Consider the following 23,577-nt stretch of genomic DNA (forward strand, 5'->3'; position numbering starts at 1 on the left):
AAGCAAGTACATTTTTGTTTTGGGATCCTATCAGTGGTTCTAATATGAGCTAATGTCATGCTAGCATGTTTGTTTGTAGAATTGTATTTGCCTTAAGTCACACCTGGGGAAAAAACGTACAAAAGCCTGTTACTTGACTGAAATGGTCCACTTTTATCCTATAGAAATGTTTTGAATTGCATAGCGTCACACTTCCCCATGGTATGACCCACATTCTGCAGGTCGCACAGAGCGTGACGTTATCAATGAACAGGTGACGAGGCTTGCCGGGTGTTAAACTGTTGGCTTCTCTGACACGTGTATCTGACAGGTTGATCTTCAAAGATCTGCAGCTCCCCTTTGATATTATAATTTACACTGTTTAATTGCCCCCCAGATGCCAATTGCCCCACAATTATAGGTGGCTTTTCAGCAGGGGGAGAGTCACTGGAGGTGGACTAATGTGATAACAGTTTAATGAGGTTAAAGACAGCTCTGATAATCACTGGCAGATATTACAGAGACCATTAGAAACACATCAAACTGATCCTCAGTGATACATATGAATGGTGAAGTCACCAGCAGCCATCCCCCTTCTCCTGGTTGGAGCAGCGTAGAGTGGAGCACAGCTCTGGCAGAGGAGGCTGTCACCACAGCAGACACCTTCCACTCATCTGCAGCACCTTTCTATCAGGCAGGGATTCTATCCAGTCCACACTGCTGTATTTACATATGGAGAAGATGAAGCTGTTTCTCTGATTTGTCCCATGAAATGTTTCACTGTCTAAAACATCAGTCTCTGTTAGCAGCAGTATCCATGACAATACTGGGATGGTCGATGGGGAAAGAGTGTCAGCCTTCATTAGCCACCAGCCAGTGATGAAGAACCGGGGGATCATATGTCATCTCCTTCAACTGAGACTCACCATTAATTAATACCAGTTTTACTAACAGGGCCCTCCTCCACTGCTTCCTGTCTTTGTGCTTGCTCACAGGAAATCGATCTGTGTCTCTTCTGCTGTCATGGTGTCTCCTGGCCACCTTTCCCTGTCCTCACCCTGTCCTCACACTGTCCTCGCACTGTCCTCACCCTGTCCTCACACTGCCCTCACACTGCCCTCACCCTGTCCTCACACTGCCCTCACACTGCCCTCACACTGCCCTCACACTGCCCTCACCCTGTCCTCACACTGCCCTCACACTGCCCTCACACTGCCCTCACCCTGTCCTCACACTGTCCTCACACTGCCCTCACACTGTCCTCACACTGCCCTCACACTGCCCTCACACTGCCCTCACACTGTCCTCACACTGTCCTCACACTGTCCTCACCCTGTCCTCACACTGCCCTCAGACTGTCCTCACCCTGTCCTCACACTGCCCTCACACTGCCCTCACCCTGCCCTCACACTGTCCTCACACTGCCCTCACCCTGTCCTCACACTGCCCTCACCCTGTCCTCACACTGCCCTCAGACTGTCCTCACACTTTTTGACCAACTGTAACCCAACATTTTTGTCATTAACATGCTTTTTCTATACCAACAAAGATCTACACACCGGTGAACAAAAAGGCACATTTAATTAGAAGATATTCATCTTTTTGAATCTTGTTACACTTCCTGTAGTGAGGTGGTTATTATTATCTCATTGCCTTATGAAGTTGTCAGAAGCATATCTCAACCATGAAAATGTAATATAATCTGGGTAAATCTTATCCTATTCATGTAATTCTGATACGTATTAAAGGAAAAGGGATTTGGAGGATTATGGGGCGGAATGAATACTGTAATGACACAGAGTGGATACCTAAACTGTATATCTGTTTTTAATGCTCTGAGACCAAGGGTGAGATCTGTACTGTAGTTAGCAGACATGAGAGTGATGCTTATCTCTAAAAGTAGCGTAAAACCGTAATGATCTACTGTACATTAAATAAAAATGGCTTAATCCCTATTCACTGCGCTCGAATACCCAAATTCAAGGAAAGATATCCTTTGCCATTTAGCGAGGGTGTGTGGAGTGTTTTTTTTTCCACAGGTCAGATTGAATTTCCAGCGGTCGGAATCCTCTTTTTCTTTGATATTTGATGTTGTTTGAAGAGTTGCGTAATAACTCTGTGGGCTGCAGCGATCCTGATGACACAAAGGGGAAGGTGAGTGCGTGTGAGAGGCAGGGTAGAAGCGGGAGCGGAGGCAGAGGGACGGCAGAGGCAGGCCTGGCTAGTCTTCCACGCATGTCAAGAACGTGCGATGGCACAGGGACGTCTGCTGATAGATGGAGACAGCCTGCCTCAGGCCCAGGCATGAGTGATGGTCTCAGCCGCAGTACAGAGACGGGGATGAGGCCGGCTGACACGCGGGAGGGGAAACGTTTACGGACACATAACGGCCCGTGTTGACAACCCTCTCTCCGTGCACGCACACGCATGGACGGACACACACACACACCCCGAAGCGAGACGACAGGCTGATTAATCAACAAGTTAGACTGGTTGATGGAGAGGGAGGACAGTCGTAGACAGAGAAGAGGGGGAGTGGGGAGGAAGGGAGGAAGGGATTTGGGGAGGCAGATGATGGGTGATAGAGAGAGAGAGGGATCCTGGGAGGAGGAGAGTACTCAACCGCTGAGATTTATCACAGTCTACACCTCAGGTCACCTCAGGGGAACGATCGTTTCCAAAAATGAAGGGTTTAATCACATTCACGAAGGTCCCCATAGTGGCCATCATCTTTTATGATTGTTATTCTGCAGCCATGAATCATAATTAGTCACATTTATTAGGACTTTTGGGACCTTTTTGATGCTTAAAAGCGCAGGGAAAAAAACTTTTCTGAGTTTAAGGAATCTCATACAAATCTGTAGGTGGATTCGAGTTGCCAAAGTCATGTCTGGGATCACGGTTCCACCTTCAAAGGTCAAAGGTCACTTACGTTTGGAGACCCTCAGGACGTTCCTCCTCCCCTCACTGCTCCCTGAGCCTCCGCAGCCGTCCTCGTCATCACAGTCTCCGCTGGAGCGACCTTCAGCATCCCCACTCCCCGTCTCGATCTGGTCCAACGTCCCGTATTTAGGAATAGACTTTCCCTGCAACAACTGTGCACACACACACACTCACACTCAGGTGTGGATTCAACCCAACAAAAAGTTAGCAAAAAAAATGATAGCTTCATATTTTGGTGGCTAAACGGTAATAAACTAAATGACATTATTGAGTTTTCGCCTTAGTATACAGTATTTTGTATTTTTTCTATATGTACTCACAATGGCAGTAATTATGTACATTGCAGTATGCACTTAAGTACTAGGTGTGCTAACGCCTGACAGACATTTCAAGTACAGTATGCACATCACATTATATATGTTAATATAACGACTATAGTGCGACTATAGATGAGTCAACTAATGAACAAGTGGCACATACGGTACATCATACATTTGCATACAGCAGGCTGCATAAAACCAGCTCTGTGATTTCGAAATGAGTCATAAAGAGCCCTTCAACCAGCTTTGCAGGACCTGAGGGAACATAACCAGACTCCTATCACTAATGTATGCGTTCCCATGCAGGAGATTCCCAATCAAAGACTATTGTGAACTTTATCCGTATCTGGGGAGATGCAAAGCTTAATTGGCTCATTTAAATGCATGGAAGGAGCACTCAGAGAGTGAGTGAGTGTGTGGTCAGGTAGGTAGGCTTAAATAGGCCTGCTGTAAATGTCTATGCTAATAAGTTACTGTAGTGGTTCAATACTTGGAGATTAAATTGACAGGCCTGATCGTCGAACCATTAGGCCAGGCAAGATTACAGCAGGCAATACAGTATCTCTAAATCCATAGATTATCACACGTGCAATTAAAGTGCTTTTCAAACCACACACAGTAGTTAACGTACTATATGTTAGCCCCCTGGTGTTTATTAGGACTACTTCCTTGTCATAGGAAACATGTAACATGCAATGGAATCTGCATTTGACTGTCTGCATGGTTTTGTTTGTTTATGTCACGGGTGGATACAACCTTCCTTCACACTCGTATGGTTGGAATAAAGAGGACACCTGCCAGAGTGCCAATTAGATTCTAGAGAGAATGGAGACTAGCCTTGGGGCCTGGTGAGAGGTGAGTGTTTGGTTGCAGTTCAGTCTCTGATCTCTCTCTTTCTCTCTCCCACTACCACCCCCCCCCCTCTTTCTCTCCCTGAAACGGTAATTGGCTTGACAGATACTCCAAGTTAACAAGAAACTTGAGACTGGATGTGTCAGTACAGGTGTGTCAGATTTTTCTGTTATTTACTTATCTCAGACAAGACGGAGGAGTTGCTGAATCCTATACCCAAGAGCCATACATTTATTTAGGCATCAATAATTAATTAATTAATTAATTAATTAGAAGATTGACTGTAATCTACGCTTCTTTTCTTACAGAGATTGACAGTACAAGACGTGGAGTGAACGCCTCACTTTGTTACAATAATCTGCTTGTCATGGAGAAGGTGTTTTAGGAAAACCCATGACACATTGGGCTTGATCGTTCACGCTGAACCAAGCATACAGTACAGGACATTAAAAGGATGCTTTTGGTTCTTGTTTAATTCCAGACCTAATAATAACAATGAAGTCCCCATCAGTTCCTAACTATCCTATTGTCTCACAGTTGAGGAGAAGAGTAAGTAAGTAAGACTTTATTTATATAGCACATAAATAAAAACAATGATACAAGTGATAAAGCTAATAATTAAAATAGCAACAATAGTATAACTAATAAAAGTAGTAAAACCTACCTAAAAAGGTAGGTTTTTTAAGCTGTCTTTAAAAAATGTGTAGCGTGTTTGCTTCCCTAATATTTATGGGTAATTTGTTCCATAGTTTTGGGGCTTAATTAGCAAAAAGAGGAACAACATAAAAATGAATCCAGGTCAATATTTACAAGGTCTTCCAAGTTATTAGTAGAACTTGTTGAGAACTGTAAGGGATTCACAAAACACACTGAAACCTTTCCTGGAAAACGTATTCTGTCTAAAACAGGCAACCTAGTTATTTAGACTACCTTGTCAAAGACAGAGGGCCTGTAGACACCAGCATTCTCGGTGGACTAGGAGAAGAGATGCAACAGGAATATCCTGCTGTGATTTACATTATCGCTGCAAATCGAGTTTAGGCTCTGTATTTGATTTATATTGGCGTTAAACAGACAAGAGAAAATGTTCTGTTTCTCACTAAAGTGATTCTAACATGTAGGGAACACACTGTTTTCAGCTTGTGGCAGACCCACTGAGTGTACAACCAGACAGCTGTACAAACAAAGATGGCCGTCCTGTCAATCATACTGCTTTGTATGTACCTATCGTCACAACAAGCTTATCTTAAGTTGTTGTTTTAACGCTGCTTTCAACCTGTCCACTGAAAGACTTGCTATGCCTTACATAAAACACAGACGCCAAGTCATTAATCAAATTCACGCAACTCAAATCATATAATTCAAATAACAAACAATTTGGTCACAGATTGAGATTCTTTCCCTGATCGACCTCGAGGCTGTCAATCAACTGGCTAATCTCTCCTCCCTCGTAAGGGGCAGAAAACAAATGGTTTTTAATTTGATGTTATTGAGCAGCTGGGCAGCCTCTCTCCGACGCAGTTCGACATGCTGGAAGGCTGATTTATTGTGTTTCCTGACAGCACTATTAGCTTCACTTGTGTAAATGAAATCGAGCTTTGTCTAAGCCTCGGTTATTAGGAGAGCCGCAGGTGCACTATTGCTCTAAGGACAGACACGTTTTGTCACAGAGAGGCTGTGAATCCTTGAATGGCAACAGGATCAACGGGTACTGAAATCATGTACAGATGACCGTATTTACAAATAAGTGTTTGCTTTGTGGCGCAGGAAATGCTAGGTGTGAATGGGTGGGAGAGAAGAGTGTCTGGCAGGTGTTGAATCTTGAAGCCTCGCTTACAGACAGAATGTAGGAGGAGGTTCAGCTCTCCTCCCCAGAGCACAGCCTGCTCCACCACCATTAACACAGCCGGCCCCATGATCCTCTGCTGCTTATCTGGGGTTTCCCAGAGCTTTGCCCAGGGAAAGAGAGGAGAGGCAGGGGGGAGTAAAGGAGCCCAGATAGATTTCTCCAGGAAACAGACTTAGCTCAGGGGAGAGGAGAACCAGAACCTTTAACACTGCAAGCACGTGGACATGGGTGATGAGGAGTGTCTGGTTAGGGTTGTGGACCACACGGCTAATGAGGGGATTGCTGTTGAGAGTCGGTGAGTACATTTCCAGAGGCTTCTCAGATGACCCCCTGACCCCTGAGATGAGCAGAGGTAGAACATACTTCAGCAGTTGCTGTGTTCTTGGATACACACGTGGCATGAAGGGCATTGGCGCTAACAGTAACTCTGTATCAGTAATAAGTCATACAATACAACACATACTTGACTGCACCTGCTGTACGTGTAGGTGTGAGGGCTCCTTAACGTTCCTCACTCACAAGCTAGCGATGTCAGCAAAGAATGCACGGCAAGAAATCAACTAAATCAAGAAAAAACTGCTGACTGCTATCACTGCTCACCATAAGAAATCAAAGATGCAAATTCAGATGACTAAAAGGACTACTCAGAGCAACAAAGATCCAAAAAGTGTTGTAAACAACTATAGACTAATTGCACACAGTCTCCCACCTATTTTTGCCAGTGTCCACTTAAATATCTCTCCCTGGGTGGAGACCTCAAGGCACTTCCCAGGGCTTCTCTGGTGCCATCCCCAAACACTGTAAATCTGGCTTGGTGTAAAAAGGAAAGCTCATATTTCTCCCTACTTTTTCTCTCTTTCTCACCATCGACCTAGAAGTGGACTGGCAGCCACACTGAGCTTGACACTTCAGAACTGATATCTGAACCAACCACATTTGGTTAGAAATAAGGTAGGACAGCACGATTTTTCACATATTACGCTCACCCTCATTCAAGCGTTTCCAATGGCTCTGACACTAGCTGAGGGCAAATTCTGCAGAGAAGACAAGTCTCATAATCACATTACAGTCACCATCCTTTCCCCTGGAGCAGTGAGGCACACTGTGTCATTAAACAATGATGACAGAGATTAATTAACTATCTAAATGGCAGCCGCGGTGACAGGAAATCATACACACTTTTGCCAAAAAAATAATCACATTATCATTAGGTTTCAAAACACCATAAAATATATGGAAGACGTTTAGATTGTGGGGAATAGTCCGAGCCCTCAGCATCAAAAGTCCGACACAAAAGTCGAGCATTTGCTGAAAAGCTTTACTGGTTTGACTCCTGTTGACATGCAGGGAGCATACTGCTGCTCCTCTATGACATGGATGGCACATGGGGAAGTTCACTGGGAATGGCTGTGGCAGCTGACAGTAAACTGTCACATGTCTCTGGTTTTTAGACATACCATGAACGTAAAATAAATCGTCACACGTTTCGAAAAAGGCTCACCAAATATTTGCAGGGTGATACATTTTCTTGTGACACGTCGAGCTGAAGGAACACGTCTTAAAGCCAGACAGTTGACAAGTCAGCTTGAATGACTTGATCTCATTTGTTTTGGGGAACTAATTCCTTCCCTTTGGAGATAAAGGACTGAACCAGGGTAGGAGACTAAGGTATGTCAGCACTGACATGAAGCAGCTTTGAACTTCCCTTTTTTTAGCACAAATCTCATCTCTGTCAAAGCTCACCATTATCAAAGGGCTTTCTCAATAAAAGGAATGGAAGAGTACATTGCCTGCCTTGGTGGTTATGTAACGCTGTCATTTGATATCCTCTTTCCTCTGAAAGAATGACACCAGAATGGCTGAATAAAGAAATGCCAGTTCGCCGCATTCTAAAGTCTGTTACTGCAGACATCATGTTGAGTTTCCGTTTCACAAAGTGGTGACACCCAGAGAGAAAATCGCCTTAGATAATATGAATCTGCTAATGCGTAGGGATTCTGACGATGGTTCTTGGTTTTCTTCCCTGTAGCAGATTTTTATTAACCAGAATGTTTTAAAAGCTGGCATAAGGTTTACAATTTGTTTTGGCTGTCTAGTTTATAATGTTTAGACAATTTAGGAGACTGTTTAATGCTCAAGGGAGCCCCAGGAGTGGAATCTCCCCGTGTCAAAACATTACATCTTTTGTCACTTATACAGGGAACATGTTGGAAAGTAGTTAAAGTTGATTTTCACGGTGTTTCCTCTTGCATCTCCAAGGAGTTTGGGACACTTCACTAGCTTCACTTGCACATAACCATCATGAGGCAGAGAATCATTTTTCACAAGTCGTTTGGAATCAGTCTGACCTTCCTTTCCACCTTCGGCAAACAAGTCAGATGTCAGATGTCTGCCATAGACTTGTGTAAACACTCCCCCAGTTTACACAGCCCCAGGGAACATGGAATCTCACATTTTGCTGATGAACCAAACAGTGGTGTAACCTAGTTTAAAGGTCTGCCTGTCTGCGTAGCAATGTGGAATGAGGGTGATGTTGTTTATCTAACAGAATAAGAGTTGACTGGTGTACATTGTGACTAGGCACCCTTCTCCCCACCCTGAGGGCATGACAGAGAGGGAGTGGGTGGACCTCCAGGCAAAGTGCCAGGACCCGGGCCAGCCCTAAAGACACAGACTGACAACTCTATGACTGTATCAAGCACAATGACAGGGTGTTTGTCTAAGCCTTGGGGTTGTTTGTTTGTTGGTGTGTGTGTGTGTGTCATATTGGTGATGCTGGCATATTAATGTTAAGTGTTTACAGCTTTATACATAAAATCTGCCACTCAACAACTACAGCAATTCTCAGGGTGAAGAGTTTAAATAAAGATTGTTTTTCCATTATGTACACAATAAAAATTGAAAAAACAATTTTCCGCTAGTAAACAATTTTCTTACTGGAGAAGTTCTTGTCTACCATGGCTTTAAAAAGATGCACATTACAGTCCTACCATTTGCAGGGTTTCAGTGCAGCACCACATGAACAGTAAAGATACTAATCATATTCTTGCCGTTCTTTCTTAATAAGTTCTACAAATCATATCAAGTTTTCTTAAATCATAATTTTGATCCTCCTGAACTTTACACAGAAGCAGGGTTGCGGAGACAATGGTACCGTCACAGCCTAACCTCTTAAAGTGATGTTGCACTAACACAAATAAAACACTGGACATATTTCAATGTTAATTCCTTTGAACTAGCGGAAGAGTAGTATGAATAATTCACAAACCAAACTGCTGGCCCACTGCACGTCAATGTCTGGTAAATAATTCAAGACACGGTGTGTGTGTGTGGGTGAGGGGCTGATTTCTACAGATTTTGATTGAGAGACACGGACCGGGCCTGCTTATGGATTCCTGACCGATTTACCGGCCAGGAGCCTGGGCTGGGGAGCCTGCAAATAATTTATGGGACAGAGGCCACTGATGAGAGCGGTGATGAATTTATGCTTTTCAGGTTGCATGATGAATTTGTCACTAGCTACGTGGCTCCGCTGTGCTTGGCAGCAATCCGAGTTTTGAATGGTAATGATGCTCTGTTGTTGTGGGATCTGAAAATGTGACTGTGCACGAGGAACTGGGTCATGTCAAATCCAGGGAGCCACAAGAACAGATATTTGGAGCGGAGAAGAAATAAATAAGCTATCATGGTTGATGATAATGGTTTTTATCCCCGTGAGGCTTACAAGCCTTTGTTTTCCACATTGGAAGTTTTATGACTTCATTTCCTTCTCCGTCTTTGCAACATTGTTCTCTCCAAATAAACACAAGCACGCACACATGCACACACACATATATGGAGATGAGGATGATCAGCTGTGCTCTAATGGTTGTGATGTGGATTCATCAGTGTGCTCTGACACCTCCCAGATGGTGTGGATTAGGCAGGAGTGCCAACAGTGGGTCATCAGAGACGACCCTGCCTCCAGCCTGCCTGCTGGGAATCAGGAGGAGGAGACATGGAACCCACTACTGCTGCTCAGACACGCTAATGCTAATGTCGCCAAACTCCACAGAGAAGGCTATCGGATGCTAGGCTACGCAAGCATGGACTGTGACAGAGTGGCATGTCAGACGCTAAGAGATGCTAATGGACCCTGAATCTATATGGAACAGTGGGTGAAGGAAACAGAGGGGCCCTGACAGCCCCTTTATTCCTCACACTCCCGTTCTCCAATCCTCTCTGTCTCTCCAGCACATACACTCTTCCTTCTCTCTATCTCTGAGACACACACACACACCTCTGTTCCAAAACACCTCAGTTAACAAATTGTTCTTTTAGTAGCATCAATGTGATGTCCCCTTGATCTATCATTTAGACCCTCACTCCACCCAAATCAGCTGTCACTGATAGAACTCCCTGGAAAACTCAGACCGCACACAGGCATTCCTGGCAGGGGTCTCTCTTTGTACCACTGTAATCCTAGTGATTACAGTGGATAGGGCTCTGTGGTTATCTCCAGAACAAATGCTTTGACTCTGCCCCCTAAATGACTGTGATTCAATCCAGGGGGGGCTCCAGATCAGCCCTGCCCCAGCACGTGGCGCAGCGAGCCGTGATGAGGGGGCCTCGACGTGGCCTGAACATCCCATTTAACACGCCACTCATGTTCTACAAATGCATTGTGTGTGAGTGTGATTGTTTTGGCTCGACTGTAATTGGCGAAGGGGAAAAGAAGGAATACTTTGGACTCCTGACAGTGCAGCATCTAGTTTGCACCATATTCAGGTGTCACAGACAAGACTGCAGATTCTGCAGGGAATACTGTGATCCCATTAGCCTGGTTAACCTAATTATACAGAGGCCAGCGGAGAAGTAAATGCAGTCTAGGCTGCAGGAAGGTGTGGACCTAAATTGGAGGTTGATGGTAAAACAACATTGATTTTAGCCAAAGGTCGAAACTGAGATTCATAAATGTGAACATACACAAAGAAGTTGAGATGGATTTGTAACTGTGTATTTATTGATTTTTCTGTCCCTCTGAGTGCTATGTTGATGTTTCTTTGAGACCACAGACAACCATTACCCGTTCGTTACCGGAAAGATGAAAAAGTATGTAAGCTAATTAACTTTCAATACGAAAGGTGAAAGGTGAAAAACAATAAAGCCGTTGTTTGAGGTTTAGTTCTAAAACTAAATGTAAGCTTCTTCTCTCGTAATTGAGCAAATTGATGTTTGCGCTTCAAAATAAGTCTTGAGCAAAAGCAAACACCTGAGACTTCAGCTTAATTAAACTTTTGTCCTCTAATTTCCCCTGAAGCAGGAGAATGACAGGCACAGAAAGGTTGACGTGCGTTAGCATTTGCCGTTGCTTGTGTCTGTTGTTAGGGTTTGACTGAATCCCCAATGAAGTCAGCGGTATGTGGATGAAATGAAATGTGGCGTCTCACCTGATTGATGTGCTTCAGCTTATCGATGATCTGATTTATCACAGGGTCCGCTCCCTTCACTTTGACTTCTGGATTTACGGTCTGAGCCTTGATCCCATTGCCCACCACTCTCAGAGTATAACTGTGGATGTCAGACAGGGAAAAGGCAGGAGAGTAAATTAGACTTACATAACTCACTACACTCACAACAGTTTGAAAACTTAAAGTTAGACATTTGTACTAAAGTGGTCTCTCACAACTATGGGATACACAAACTCTTTGGAGAGAATAGACAGAAAACAGAACTGAAAAATGAGTTGAGGTGACTGAACTTGTAACAAAGCCAATGCAGGAAATGTTTACAATTGATTTAGTTTTAAAAAGGAATGTTGTTGAATATATTAGTCTAACCATGTAGTTTAACCATATCTGCACTCCAGGAAAAGGAGCAAATAACTTGACCCCAGAAATGGAGTCCATCATTCTGGACTGAACTCAACGACTTCATCCAGACCAATCCCAGAGCAGGCAACTCAGAAATGACCTCTATGCTTGAGTCATTTTCCTGGGTCCTCTACTGAATGATTAATATGAGAGTGGAAAGATTACATCTGCACCATCTGTGCCCAATTCCTCCCAATGAAAAGGTGTCAGGAGACCCTATAAACGTGACTGCATGGTTTGTGGCCAGTAGATTCATTTTCCTCCAAGTTGTTGCATTTACTTTGTGGAAAGATCAATGCAGTGTTGTACAGCGATTGTTCAAACATATTCTCTGACACATGAGCATGATTATGTCAAAAGTTCTCTCTCCTACACACACACACACACTCTCTTTCTTCTCTCTCTTTCCTCTACTCCCCCTCACCCAAAGGCTCTCTTTCATGCAGTCGGACATGTATTTCACAATGCCGGTGGGAGACAGAGTCAGAGAACATCGGAACACGCTTGCAGTAAAAACTCTCATGGGCTCTTCCACAGAGGCAGAAAATGTAAACCTGCTTTTTAAAGGTGTTAGAGGGTGACAGGCATTCATCATATGGAAGCATTCATCATGCATCGTTCCCGGTGACTAAAAAACATGTAATCGAGCCTCATCAAAAATAGGAGGAATCAAACCAATTTAAGACTGTCTCTCTCTGTAGAGCAGTATGTGCCTACATCTAGCAATCCACTTTCCAGGAGAGGCCTAGTTTGCGTCTCATCTTTCACAGAGACAGCCTGAGATTGAAATTTTCAATCATTTTCTTTTTTCTTTTCTTTTTTCCCCCCAATCGCTGTTTCAATTCTTTTTTTTGCCCTTTCACCCCTTTCTTTCCTGTCATTTTGGTTTCTCTCTCCTCTCTCCTGTCAGTTCTGCTGAAAAGGATTAATTGACCTCTGTGACCTCATTGTACCTCCACTGACTTAGAGCAAAGTGGAATCAAGTCATCAGAATAATATAACCATTCAGAAACAGAGGTTCAGGTCCTGAAGGTATGCTATAAAAAGAACACCATTTACTAAGCATAATGACTTGCTCGCATAAGATGGGAACAGGGAATAAGCAGGCTAATTGTGAAGGGTAAACTGTAGTCTAGGGCAAATAATATCATAATACCTCTTTGATGGGTCATCACCGTCTATGGATGCTACAATGAGGACTTCGCTCTTACATCATGATTGATGTTCAAGTGCTGTATTCTGAGGGTAAACGTTCTCCTTCTACCCTCTTTCCTCTCACAACGTCTTCTTAAACAATCCAAAATAGAGCCAAAGTGCATTAAAGTGGTGCCCCAAACTGTTTGTAAATGCAAGTCAGTATAGGGATGAAGGCAGACATTCAACTACACATCTCCAAGACAGTATTTAGGTAACCAGCTGAAACGTTCCATGCAAGATCATCCCAAAAATCTCAGTTAAAAGTATTAAGACAACCCTACTTGTCAAACCCAAGGCATTTGTTAAAAGTGTCTTTGCCGTACTGTATGTGGCAAGGTATCAAGCGGTAATCAAACACTTCATGCCAATCATCAAGAAATGTATGTATTTTACATATATTTACCCACAGCCTGTGGAAAACACAAAATTAAACCGTTACATTTTTGACAAGCTTGGATTTAAAAATAGTAAATGATTGTGTCCTCACATTAAATGTGATTGGGTCATTCAGAGAGAAAGGAAGCAAATCTGAAGCCCAGACAGCTGTTCCACAACCAAGTTTGGTCTCCACTGTAATCACGTCATCAGACGACTGTTAGGTAGGCCTACTCCTTCATTGGGACTCTTGGCAAATTGAATGCATTCAACTCGAGAGATGTCAGTTCCAATGAATAGAATCTGTTGCCTACAATCACATGAAGTGGTTTGTCGTGCTTTGCTCAAGCAATTCTTTTTTGGGTATAAAAAAAAAGAAGTGATATGCTACAAAAATATGAAACTCCATATGGCTCCCAAGCATGCAGACATCTACTGAGAGCCATTCTAGCATACCAGACCATATGAATTTACCAACATACAAGATAAGGTGACGTCAAAGAGCTCTTCCAACGAATTGTTAAACTATGCAGGATTATTTTAGATGGAACAAATGCCAACATTTAATAAGAGAAATAAGAGGAGAAAAGTTGCCTTGGTACATTATTTAACATGGGATTAAAGTGATGAGGATTTAAACTGTGTGCATGTGGATCAACTGAGCATCCATGCGCCTCATCCCTCCTTCTGGTGACGTGGGGGATAAAACAGATGAAGTCAATAGTGCCATTGGCAGAGATTTTGCTCCACACATTGCTGCTGCCTTTTTCGTTCCAATTACTGGGAATCTGCGAGCCTTGAAGTGGTATTGACCTGTGCCAGGGCAAGGCCAGGACACTAGCTTTTCTCGAGCCAGGCAGTAGTTTCTTGGAGGGGGATCAAATAGTCTGACACCTGGCGAGTTATTAGCTAGTTACGTATTTTGATTGATTTCCAGGTAAGGGGTTGCACACAGGGGTTATGTGTCACTTTTAGATAAAAGCATCTGTTAAGGACACAGCCTGGAAGTGTAAATGCAGCCTGTCATGCACCCTCAGGAGAAAGCACCAGACTATACTGAAAGGTACAATATTCCACTTTCTCTTTGTTTCATAGCTGCATGTTGTTTTAGAAGCATCTGTTATTCTAGTGGAAATGGACAGCTTCATGCGGGGTTCAGAAGTAGCAGTAGAAATATCATTTTTATGTAGGTGTGCCAGCTTTGACAAAATCTTTTAAAAGTCATCCATATATAGGTGTACCAGCTTTCAAACAAGTTTTAACATGCAAAGATGCAGATTAAAACCCATTGAAGGAGCTATCAAACAGCAATTACAAATGTTTTTTGCCTCACTTTTCTGAAAGTAAAAGTTCCGATATAGATATGCAATTATTTTTTCCATGTACTGTAACACTGCACAGTTCTTTCCTTCTCAAAAAATTATCTGTAGGGAAAATCAAGAACAGAATGAAGTTTTGCCTAACTTCTGCCTTTTTTCTTGTATTGCAGCAGAACCCCCCCCCCCCCCCCAACAAAAAAAAGTATCCCACTTTATTTCTCAGAACCGGTTTCAATCCAAGGCGGATTATCAACATGATCAAGTTACTAACCATAACCCCGCTCCTCGGTGACACAAAATGTAAGAAGATAAGCGGATCTCTATCTGAGTTGACCAAACTTCTCCAGCAGTAAATAAGAAAGGGGAAGAGAGAGGGGGAGCGGAGCAACGAAAAGAGAGAACGATTATGAATTCATGAGCACTTCTGTAAACAAGAGTAAGCAAATCAACAAGCCCACAGCGCCCGAATCCCAGATGTACTCAGCCTATCAAATGGAGTGGCGTGCAGGCAGGATGCTGGTGCAAAATAAACACTTCAGCGACTGATTGGATGGTACACTTGCAATCGCAGTGCTTTGTAGGCATGGCGATCTGGCTGCCACAGGCCGAGAGGGCCTCAGTAGGGACAAACAGATGATAATGAGGCTGAGGCAGACATGTGCTCCCTGCCACAAAACTACACGTCCCATTTGTCATTTCGATTGCAGTCACCCTATCTGCATCCGTAACCTTTAATTGTACAACTACCCCCCCCCCCCCCCCCCCACCGACCCAACCCCAAACACACATTTTTAATTGCTTAACTTTTTCACATCAAAGCTCACCAGTGGTCTGGCCGCACTGCAATGTGTGTCCATACCCGGAAGCTTCAACTACAAGCCCTTCAAGAAAATGCTTTGAAAGAAGTGTATGATCTAAGCCTTTCCCCTCTCTGACATCCGTGTTTTATGTGCTGTTTCATGCGGTGGAGGAAACCACAACTTGTTCCTTCTCTGTCACTTTCGGAATTGTTTGATTAAGGTCCACAGGGAAACGTGTTTGTGTGTTTGTGTGTGCGTATCACTGATGGCTCTGCAAGAGAAGGCAGAAAGCTTGTATCTGGAGCTCTTATGGTGGACTTAGGCTTGACTGGTTGTGACAGTGTTCAGCAGGCAGTGGAGCAGGGTTCGAATTACGGGGGGGTTTGACCCCCTTAATTAACAACAGGTCGGGGGGGTTTATACATTTATATATCGTTCTTCCCTGTAATCGTAACCCCCCGATTGTTATTGTATAATTCTCACAGTATACAGGGGGTTTAGGAAACACCTTTGACAACCAGAAAGGTAGAGGGGTAAAAGGGGGAGTCAGGTGGTTGAGCGGTTAGGGAATCGGGCGAGTAATCTGAAGGTTGCCAGTTTGATTCCCGGCCGTGCCAAATGACGTTGTGTCCTTGGGCAAGGCACTTCACCCTACTTGCCTCGGGGGAATGTCCCAGTACTTGCTGCAAGTCGCTCTGGATAAGAGCGTTTGCTAAATGACTAAAATGTAAATGTAAAGAGATTTAATCAAATGTATTTTCAGCTCAACAGTGTTGGGATTGTGGACGGCAAACACATTCTGGCTTCTCAGTGAATTAGTATGTGCATGTCCATATAGTATACAGCCCAGCAACCATCTTTGAGGCAAAGCCCACAGGTTATTCAAAGCAGGTCGTTTAACTCCAAGCAAATATGCCAATATGGTGGCACTCTCCTTGTAGCTCACGACGTTGCGTAGTGTCGAGGTGCACGACAGAGAATGATGAATCACTTGGGAAGGGTTATCGTCCATGTTCCGTAGGTGACTACATATCTCCAAAACATCCCGGAGATCTCCAGTTCACCAGGGTTGAGTGCCACAAGTCGGCCTCAAATAGCAGGCTGCATTTGCTGCTGTATTGATTCCAAGTCAATTTTACGGTCCAGCGATCACAGAGCTTTGGTCCCCCTCTCATCCTCTGGTTCCTATCTGTGTTTGTGTTTCCACACGGTGTCTCAACACAGTCAGACCGGAGTGCTGAGAGGACTCAGTGCATTCCAAGTGCAGGTGAGGGACTTTTCAGAAGGCATGCTGTACAGCACATCCTACTGTGTGCTCACAGATGGAGCAGATGCTGAGAACCAGAAGCTTGTTACATGACAGAAGCTAAATGCTTCCCCTGTTGATGTCTGACAGTAAACTAGTCCTTTTCATTCGATTTTTTTGCCCGTTGAAAGGTTTCAGATTGCAAAAAAAATGATTACCGTCCATCCTACTGGAAAAGGAATCGACATGGATGTGAGCCTTTGTTAAATTGCACAATTTCACAAAAGACTGTCTTGAGTTTTTCCACTCACTGTTCGACTTAAAGTATTTATTACGCGATGCAAATGATGTCACACCGATATCATATTGTATCCTGTAATTCATTAACATCAGGCAGATTTATTGAGTGTCCAACATTCTTTTGGCCAGAATTTCAGGCCCTGTAGCAGTTAATCTGTCCAGCCCTACACAACCCCCTTAACTCGTGTCGGCAATGTAGACTGACAGTTGGCCAGTTATGAAGCCCTGCAGCCTCCCCCTCCCCCCCCCCCCGGGAGACGTGATTCATGAGGCTCTGCGTCTTGATTTAGTGGCTCCTTCATGTTGCTCCGGGCCTGCAGCGGAGGGTCCATCTCCCCAGGAGGGCCCCTGAGGCCACAGGCCTGTTAGAGTGCTCTGGTGTCCTCTGTGGATCCCCAGCTGGGGATGAGCTCGGCTCAAACACATGCACGCTCTCTCACGCATATGCCTACACACACACATCCATAACCCCACACGCGCCATGCTTTTAACTCAAGCGGACACTTCAGGATTTTAGAACTGGGTAATCAGTTCTGATCAGGATGCCAATTCATATTTCGGTGAAGAAAAAATGTACTTTCAGCGTAGTATCCAGACACACGACTGTGGTGCCTCACTCGTGTGTTCATGACTTTGACTTCACATAACACGCTGACATCACCTTATATCTGCTGTGCGGGTCGATTTGGAGTCCATATTTGAATCCAGTTTGAAATTAAACCAGAAATCACCAGGACATGACTGCAGAGATTATTTGGTCATTCAGTGGATGCTTGCACTAAATTGTAAATCTACTGTATCTACTTAAGCTACTACTGTAGCTTTATACTAAACCTTGTTCACTCAGGGATACCCTCTCCATATAAGTCCACTACTCGCCAGGTTGGCTGAGGTTGGGCAGGGTTCAAGGAAGGGAACAAATAACAAACAAAAACAAACATACCAAAAAGACACACGCATGCGCATGCAAACTGGCCAGACGCGGAACGTGTTTCTGTGTGTGTGGGCTAGTGTGTGAGCTAAGTGACGGTGACAGGACTGTGTACATGGCCCCACAGTCAGGACACCCATGGGACTTAAGAAGAGTGAGAGGCTGCTATGACAGAGAAGCACTAATCCCCGTCTGTGGCCAAGGTCACGGTCAACTCCAGTGGAACTGTCCAGGAGTCAGACCTCACCCCCCATACACCTGACACGATCGGGCCAATGGAGCCTCAGTTAAAGCAGTCAAATGAAGGGTGCGGACCACAAATAGTTTCTCGATTCTCGCCATGTTCCTTCGTTTAGGTCATCACTCTGCTGGTTACTCCTCTATCTGCATTAGCTAGTTCAACCCAATTTCGGTTTTATGGGACGAGCGCAGGGGCTGTCAGAAAGAGCCGGAATAATCACTGTGCTACCACTGCCTTATCGGCTTCAGTAAATTACTGGAGGATCAGATACGGCTGCCAGCTCACTCGGCTCCACTCCAGAAAACTCCAGAGTAAGTGTCAAGACAAGGCAGGAGGAAACACAGAGGAGCCCTAGGGAGGGCGACGGCATCCACCCCCCCCCACCCCCTCCTTTCTTTAAAGGTCATCCCATGTTATCTAACGCTCATCTTCAATCACTGCAGATCGCCGCCTTTATAAAGCTCTCTGGCAGAGAAGGGGGGAGGAGGGGGAACAAGGGCCCTGTCAATCATTTATTTCATTGTGCTGCTGAGACTCGGTTGGGGTGTTCGGGTCTGGATGGGGGGAGGGGATTGGGGAAATATGCGGCGGATCAAGCTCAGCCCTTCTTTTGCATCCCCACGTGCATCGGCGCTCCTGAAGATCGCTTGGGTCGGCTTGTTTCCCGGGGGGGGGGGGGGGGGGGGGGGGGGCTGGTATACTGTATATCGCCGGGAGGAAGTAAGCTCTTTTCATTCAAGAGCCGGGCGTGTGTCTCACACAAGAGAAGTGCACACACAGGCACAAAATAGTGTCAGTGCGGATCACAGTGAGGAGGCGCGACGGAGGGGGAGCCAAGCCTGACATATTAAACAGCTGAGCGTGATGGATTCGCCCTCATCGGGGTTCGGGCTGCCCCTCCAGCCTGCGTGGCCATCACATCTCCCGCTGGCACCTGCGGCCCTGCTGCAGGACGGCCAGTCAAGTCGCTCGGGGCCTCAGCCCTCTATACCCAGCGCGCCTCAGCCCTCTCTACCCAGCGCGCCTCAGCCCTCTCTACCCAGCGCGCCTCAGCCCTCTTTACCCAGCGCGCCTCGCAGGAGGCGCCACGCGGCAGATGGCGAACGCCGGAGCTGATCGAGCATGTCATCATCGCGGACCCGAGCTGAAGGTGACATACGACGTCACCGGGCGCAGGTGCATTCTGGGTAGCTCGATGATGTGAGGGGAGTTTTTTTTTTCTCCTTCCATTTCTGGCAGGAGGGGTTCAAGGTTGTGGACTAAATAAGGGATGTTACCCCACAACATACACACACACCAACACCACACACACCCCACCTCAACCCCCCCCCCCCCAGTTCCTTCTTCCCCTCTCACCATTAAGGTAAATAAGAGGCTCCTGGAGAGCCAATCAGCACGGCCGGGTGAGCAGAGATGCATGTTTGTGCTGCCGTCGTCCCAGAACTCAGGTCGTTTATCTTGGCTGTCAGGTAAAGGGCACACTCCGAGAAGGTGAAACTTTTATTTTTTTTAATAAGGGCCTCGTGCCGTTTCCATAGAAACAGCAGGACAACATTTACAACTATGATGATGGGGGGCGCAGACTGGGAGCATCCCAGGCTGCAGCGCATCAAAGACCTTTGTGTTGCATCGTCCCAGAAAAATCAAGAGCTGTTTAAATACACTCACGGAAACCTCCGGACTCGGCCCCTTCTGCAGAGGTAGCGTAGTAATGAGCAAGGTTTAACACCTGGCTTTTAACTCAGGAAGTGGGTTGTTGACATTCCTTAAGACGGCCGGATTCAAAGTCGTGTAGCAGCCAACATGTACAATAACTTTGTTATGGGTAGTTAAACTCAGATCCAAGAAAAAAATTTGTAACCTCAAAAAACTAACTGGTATTGTACAGTCTGTCAAGATATTTACACCATTTGAAATAGAAGGCTTGTTTATTGTCTGTGACTGTATGAGTTGATACATAATGCAGCCTGTTTTAGAGCAGTGAAGTTTACGGCTTTCTGTTACCGTCAAAATGCCACCCATGTATGTATGGGATCACACGTGGGGCCAGATGGCTGAGCGGTTAGGGAATCGGGCTATTAATCAGAAGGTTGCCGGTTCAATTCCCGGCTCTGCAAAAATTACATTGTGTCCTTGGGCAAGGCACTTCACCCTACTTGTTATGGGAGGAATGTCCCTGTACTTAATGTAAGTCACTCTAAGTCACTACTAAATGTAAATGTGATAAACTCGCAACTGAAATTCCAATGAATTGTTCTTGTTTACTGTATTTCTCACTCTAAGGCTCAATATTGGAAACTGGTTTATTTAACAAATGAGTCACTATTTTTATACAGTGCCATACTTGCTTCCAGAAGAGGCAGATAAACACACACCTACTTGTTGCTGTCATTTCTGGTTTCATTTCTTGTCATTTCTCTCTCGTCTTATCTGTGTCCCTCCCAGCCTTCATTTAGCCGAAGTAAAAGGACAAATATTCTCCTTTTGAAAGGAGTCTTTCATTCTCCAATCAAACTTTTCAGAGCAAAAAAAATAAGCTATTTGGAAGTCAAATCAAAGTAGTTAAATTAAACCCAGTAAAATAACAAAGCTTAAAGTGCTGCTGAAGAGGGCCAAGGGACCGAGAAGATGTACAACTAATACTAACACTGTCGATGGTTTAATCACCTTTAGCTTTTAAAGTTCTGTTTGGCACTATAATTATGAGTATAAGACACTGTATGTTTGTCTACCTGTGTGTGTGTGTGTGTGTGTATACAAGAATACCTGTGTGTGTGTTTTCAGATGGTGGTCATGAGGCAGACAGGAGGATGAATCATGAAGAGAGCGATGAATAGAGGGAGGGGGGGGGAGGAGTTCAGATTTAGCTCACGCTACGCGGCACCCGCGGGTGTTTGTTCTTATGAATCTCTCACTGTAAGAATGAATTGTTAAACTTCCTTTGGTCGCTGTCTAACCCTTCTTAGCTGCAGAATCCAACATCTCTCCTGGAGAGAAAATCTGCCCTAACTCTAATGTGTTGGTCAAGGCATTTTCACTGGATGTGCTAGAATACCAAAGGCACCTTTTTCCAGTCTCCAGACATCCCTTTACCACAAGTAAAGTTGACTACATCCTCTGGTAGATATAGGACCTCCTCAATTTCCCCACAAATGATTGTGTGTGTGTGTATGTGTGTGTGTGCGTGTGTGCGTGTGTGTGTGTGATTCCAGATGCTAGGACCAGTCATCTTAGTCAAGATAGGGTGACTAATGATGATTATAAGAAATATTTGGAGTCAACAGACAGCGTGAACAAGACACACAAACACACAATTCCCAAACATATGCACACGCAAACACAGACACCCACCCACCCTCCCAGCAGGATGGTCCCTCCAGCCTTGTGAACTCTGTATGTGAGAGCGTGCTCCTGTTCGACCTTCAGTAAACCAGGGTACACATCCCTGTGCTGATCGATTGTGCTGGATCACAAGAGGCACCACCCGGGACAGAGGAGGCCGTGTACCGATGGATCAGAGACACACACACACACTCGCACGCACCAACAAACACTCGCACATACTGAAACACACACCCACACAAATGAACACAAGGACTTGAGGACTGACTAACACTTAACACGCTCTCCCCGCCTCCTCTCCCTCTCCCTCTCTCTCTCTCTCTCTCTCTCTCTCTCTCTCTCTCTCTCTCTCTCTCTCTCTCTCTCTCTCTCTCTCTCTCTCTCTCCTTTCCCTCTCTCTCTCTCTCCCTCTCTCTCCCTCTCTCTCCCTCTCTCTCCCTCTCCCTCTCCTTCTCCCTCTCCCTCTCCCTCTCCCTCTCCCTCTCCCTCTCCCTCTCTCCCTCCTTCGGTCTACATTCCCTGCCTCATATCCATGGACTGGCTGGCCTTGTCCTTTACTGTCAGTGTGGTCATCTGGGAATAACCGCCCCCCCCCCTCCGTCTCAGAGTGTCCTATTTGCTTCCCGTCGTCCGATGTCCCTCCATGCCTTTTATCCTCCGGAGCGTCCATCTCCCTCTCCCCTATCCGCCCCACTCTCCCTTTACCCTCTTCTCCCCCCCCTCCGCTCCTCCTCGTCTCGCCCTCCGGGTGCTCTGAGAGGGATGTGGGGCCATGTTGAAGTGGAATCCGACCCATGCTCCTCTCCGACCTCAGACAGTCTACGTGGTTTTTGTGGTTCTCTGGCCCAGCCCTGCGCTGGCTGCAGCAGAGTGGGGCTTTACCCAGACGAGCCCCTTCCTCCCTCCCCTCTCTTCCGCTATCACTCACATGCTGCAGGAGCAGTTTGGTACTCACACTTAACTGTCCTTAGGGTGATTGGGGCGAGCAGGGGAGGCCAGGCACTGGCTGGGTTTGGTTTAATGTTTGTGTTTTATCTGCACTTTACATAATGTGGAATTATCATGAATACACGGAAATCTATTGAAGGTGATTAGAAAAGAACTGATTAGGGCTATTTTGGTTGTTTTGCATGTGCTTATCTTTAAAAATGAATTCCTTAAAAATTTAAATCACACTGATCGTCCGCACAGAAATGTTTTTGTATAAGTGCAGTGCATGGATTTCTTTCTACTAAGAAGCCTTGATAACATGCCCTGTGAAGGCCTAACCAAATGGATGGAGCGCCCTCTGTTGGACAAACAGAAACACTACAACACCAAAAGATGTCCCCCTGTCGAATGGATTGATGTGGAGTTCGTAGAGCTAAATGCGTTTAAATATACTGTAGACATTTAACTACCCATTCTTCAAAGGCATACCTACTGGTGAAGAGTTGGACGTGATCGATAAACTGTGGCTCAGTGGCTTACTAGAATCTATAGCAAAGCTTAGAGGATCTGAAGGTCTTTAAATTGGATTTGTCCCAGGTAGGCCAGAAAATCTGAGAAGGCATTTAAACCCTTGATGCTTATTCAATAAATACCTATTAGCAGTTCTTAAAAGCATCACATGGACTACGTCCCCCCCCTCCCCCTCAAGTCACACCAGGTAGCTCCACCTCTCGTGGATATACACCAGTGTGATCACTCAGTACCTAACAGTAGAGTATTCCTGAAACGTGCTTATGAGACAAGCTTTCAACACTGCTTTTAGCAGTGTTTGTCAGTTCAAACCCAAAACGATTCTATGAGCTTCAAGTTCCGCAGGGGGTGAATGTTAGTGGGTGTGCTTACACATGTGTGTGTGTGTGTGTGTGTGTGTGGGTGTATGTATGTGTGGGTGTGTTGAGGGTTGCAGGGTTAAGTTGGCCACCTACTCCGCCATTCGGGGAGGCCTATTAAAATGAAAGGCCACACGCAGCCTCAGCGCTCGGCTGCTGGGAGAGATGCATATTTATCTGGCCGGCAGCAGATTGCATATTGAATTCAAAC

General features: G+C 45.2%; 1 protein-coding gene across 1 annotated transcript in view; it reads right to left on the reverse strand.

Moving 5' to 3' along the window:
- Window positions 1-23,577, reverse strand: part of gpc5a (glypican 5a) — a 72,548-nt gene that overhangs the window by 20,320 nt on the left and 28,651 nt on the right. Inside the window, exons 7-8 of the mRNA XM_084668078.1 lie at window positions 11,373-11,493; window positions 2,912-3,074 (exon numbers count right to left, since the gene is read on the reverse strand). Coding sequence (XP_084524204.1) covers window positions 2,912-3,074; window positions 11,373-11,493 — 284 coding nt within the window. The remainder of the gene's footprint in view (window positions 1-2,911; window positions 3,075-11,372; window positions 11,494-23,577) is intronic.

This window comes from Hypomesus nipponensis, chromosome 12 (assembly GCF_054491055.1).
Source record: "Hypomesus nipponensis isolate SF chromosome 12, ASM5449105v1, whole genome shotgun sequence".
Classification (NCBI taxonomy): domain Eukaryota; kingdom Metazoa; phylum Chordata; class Actinopteri; order Osmeriformes; family Osmeridae; genus Hypomesus; species Hypomesus nipponensis.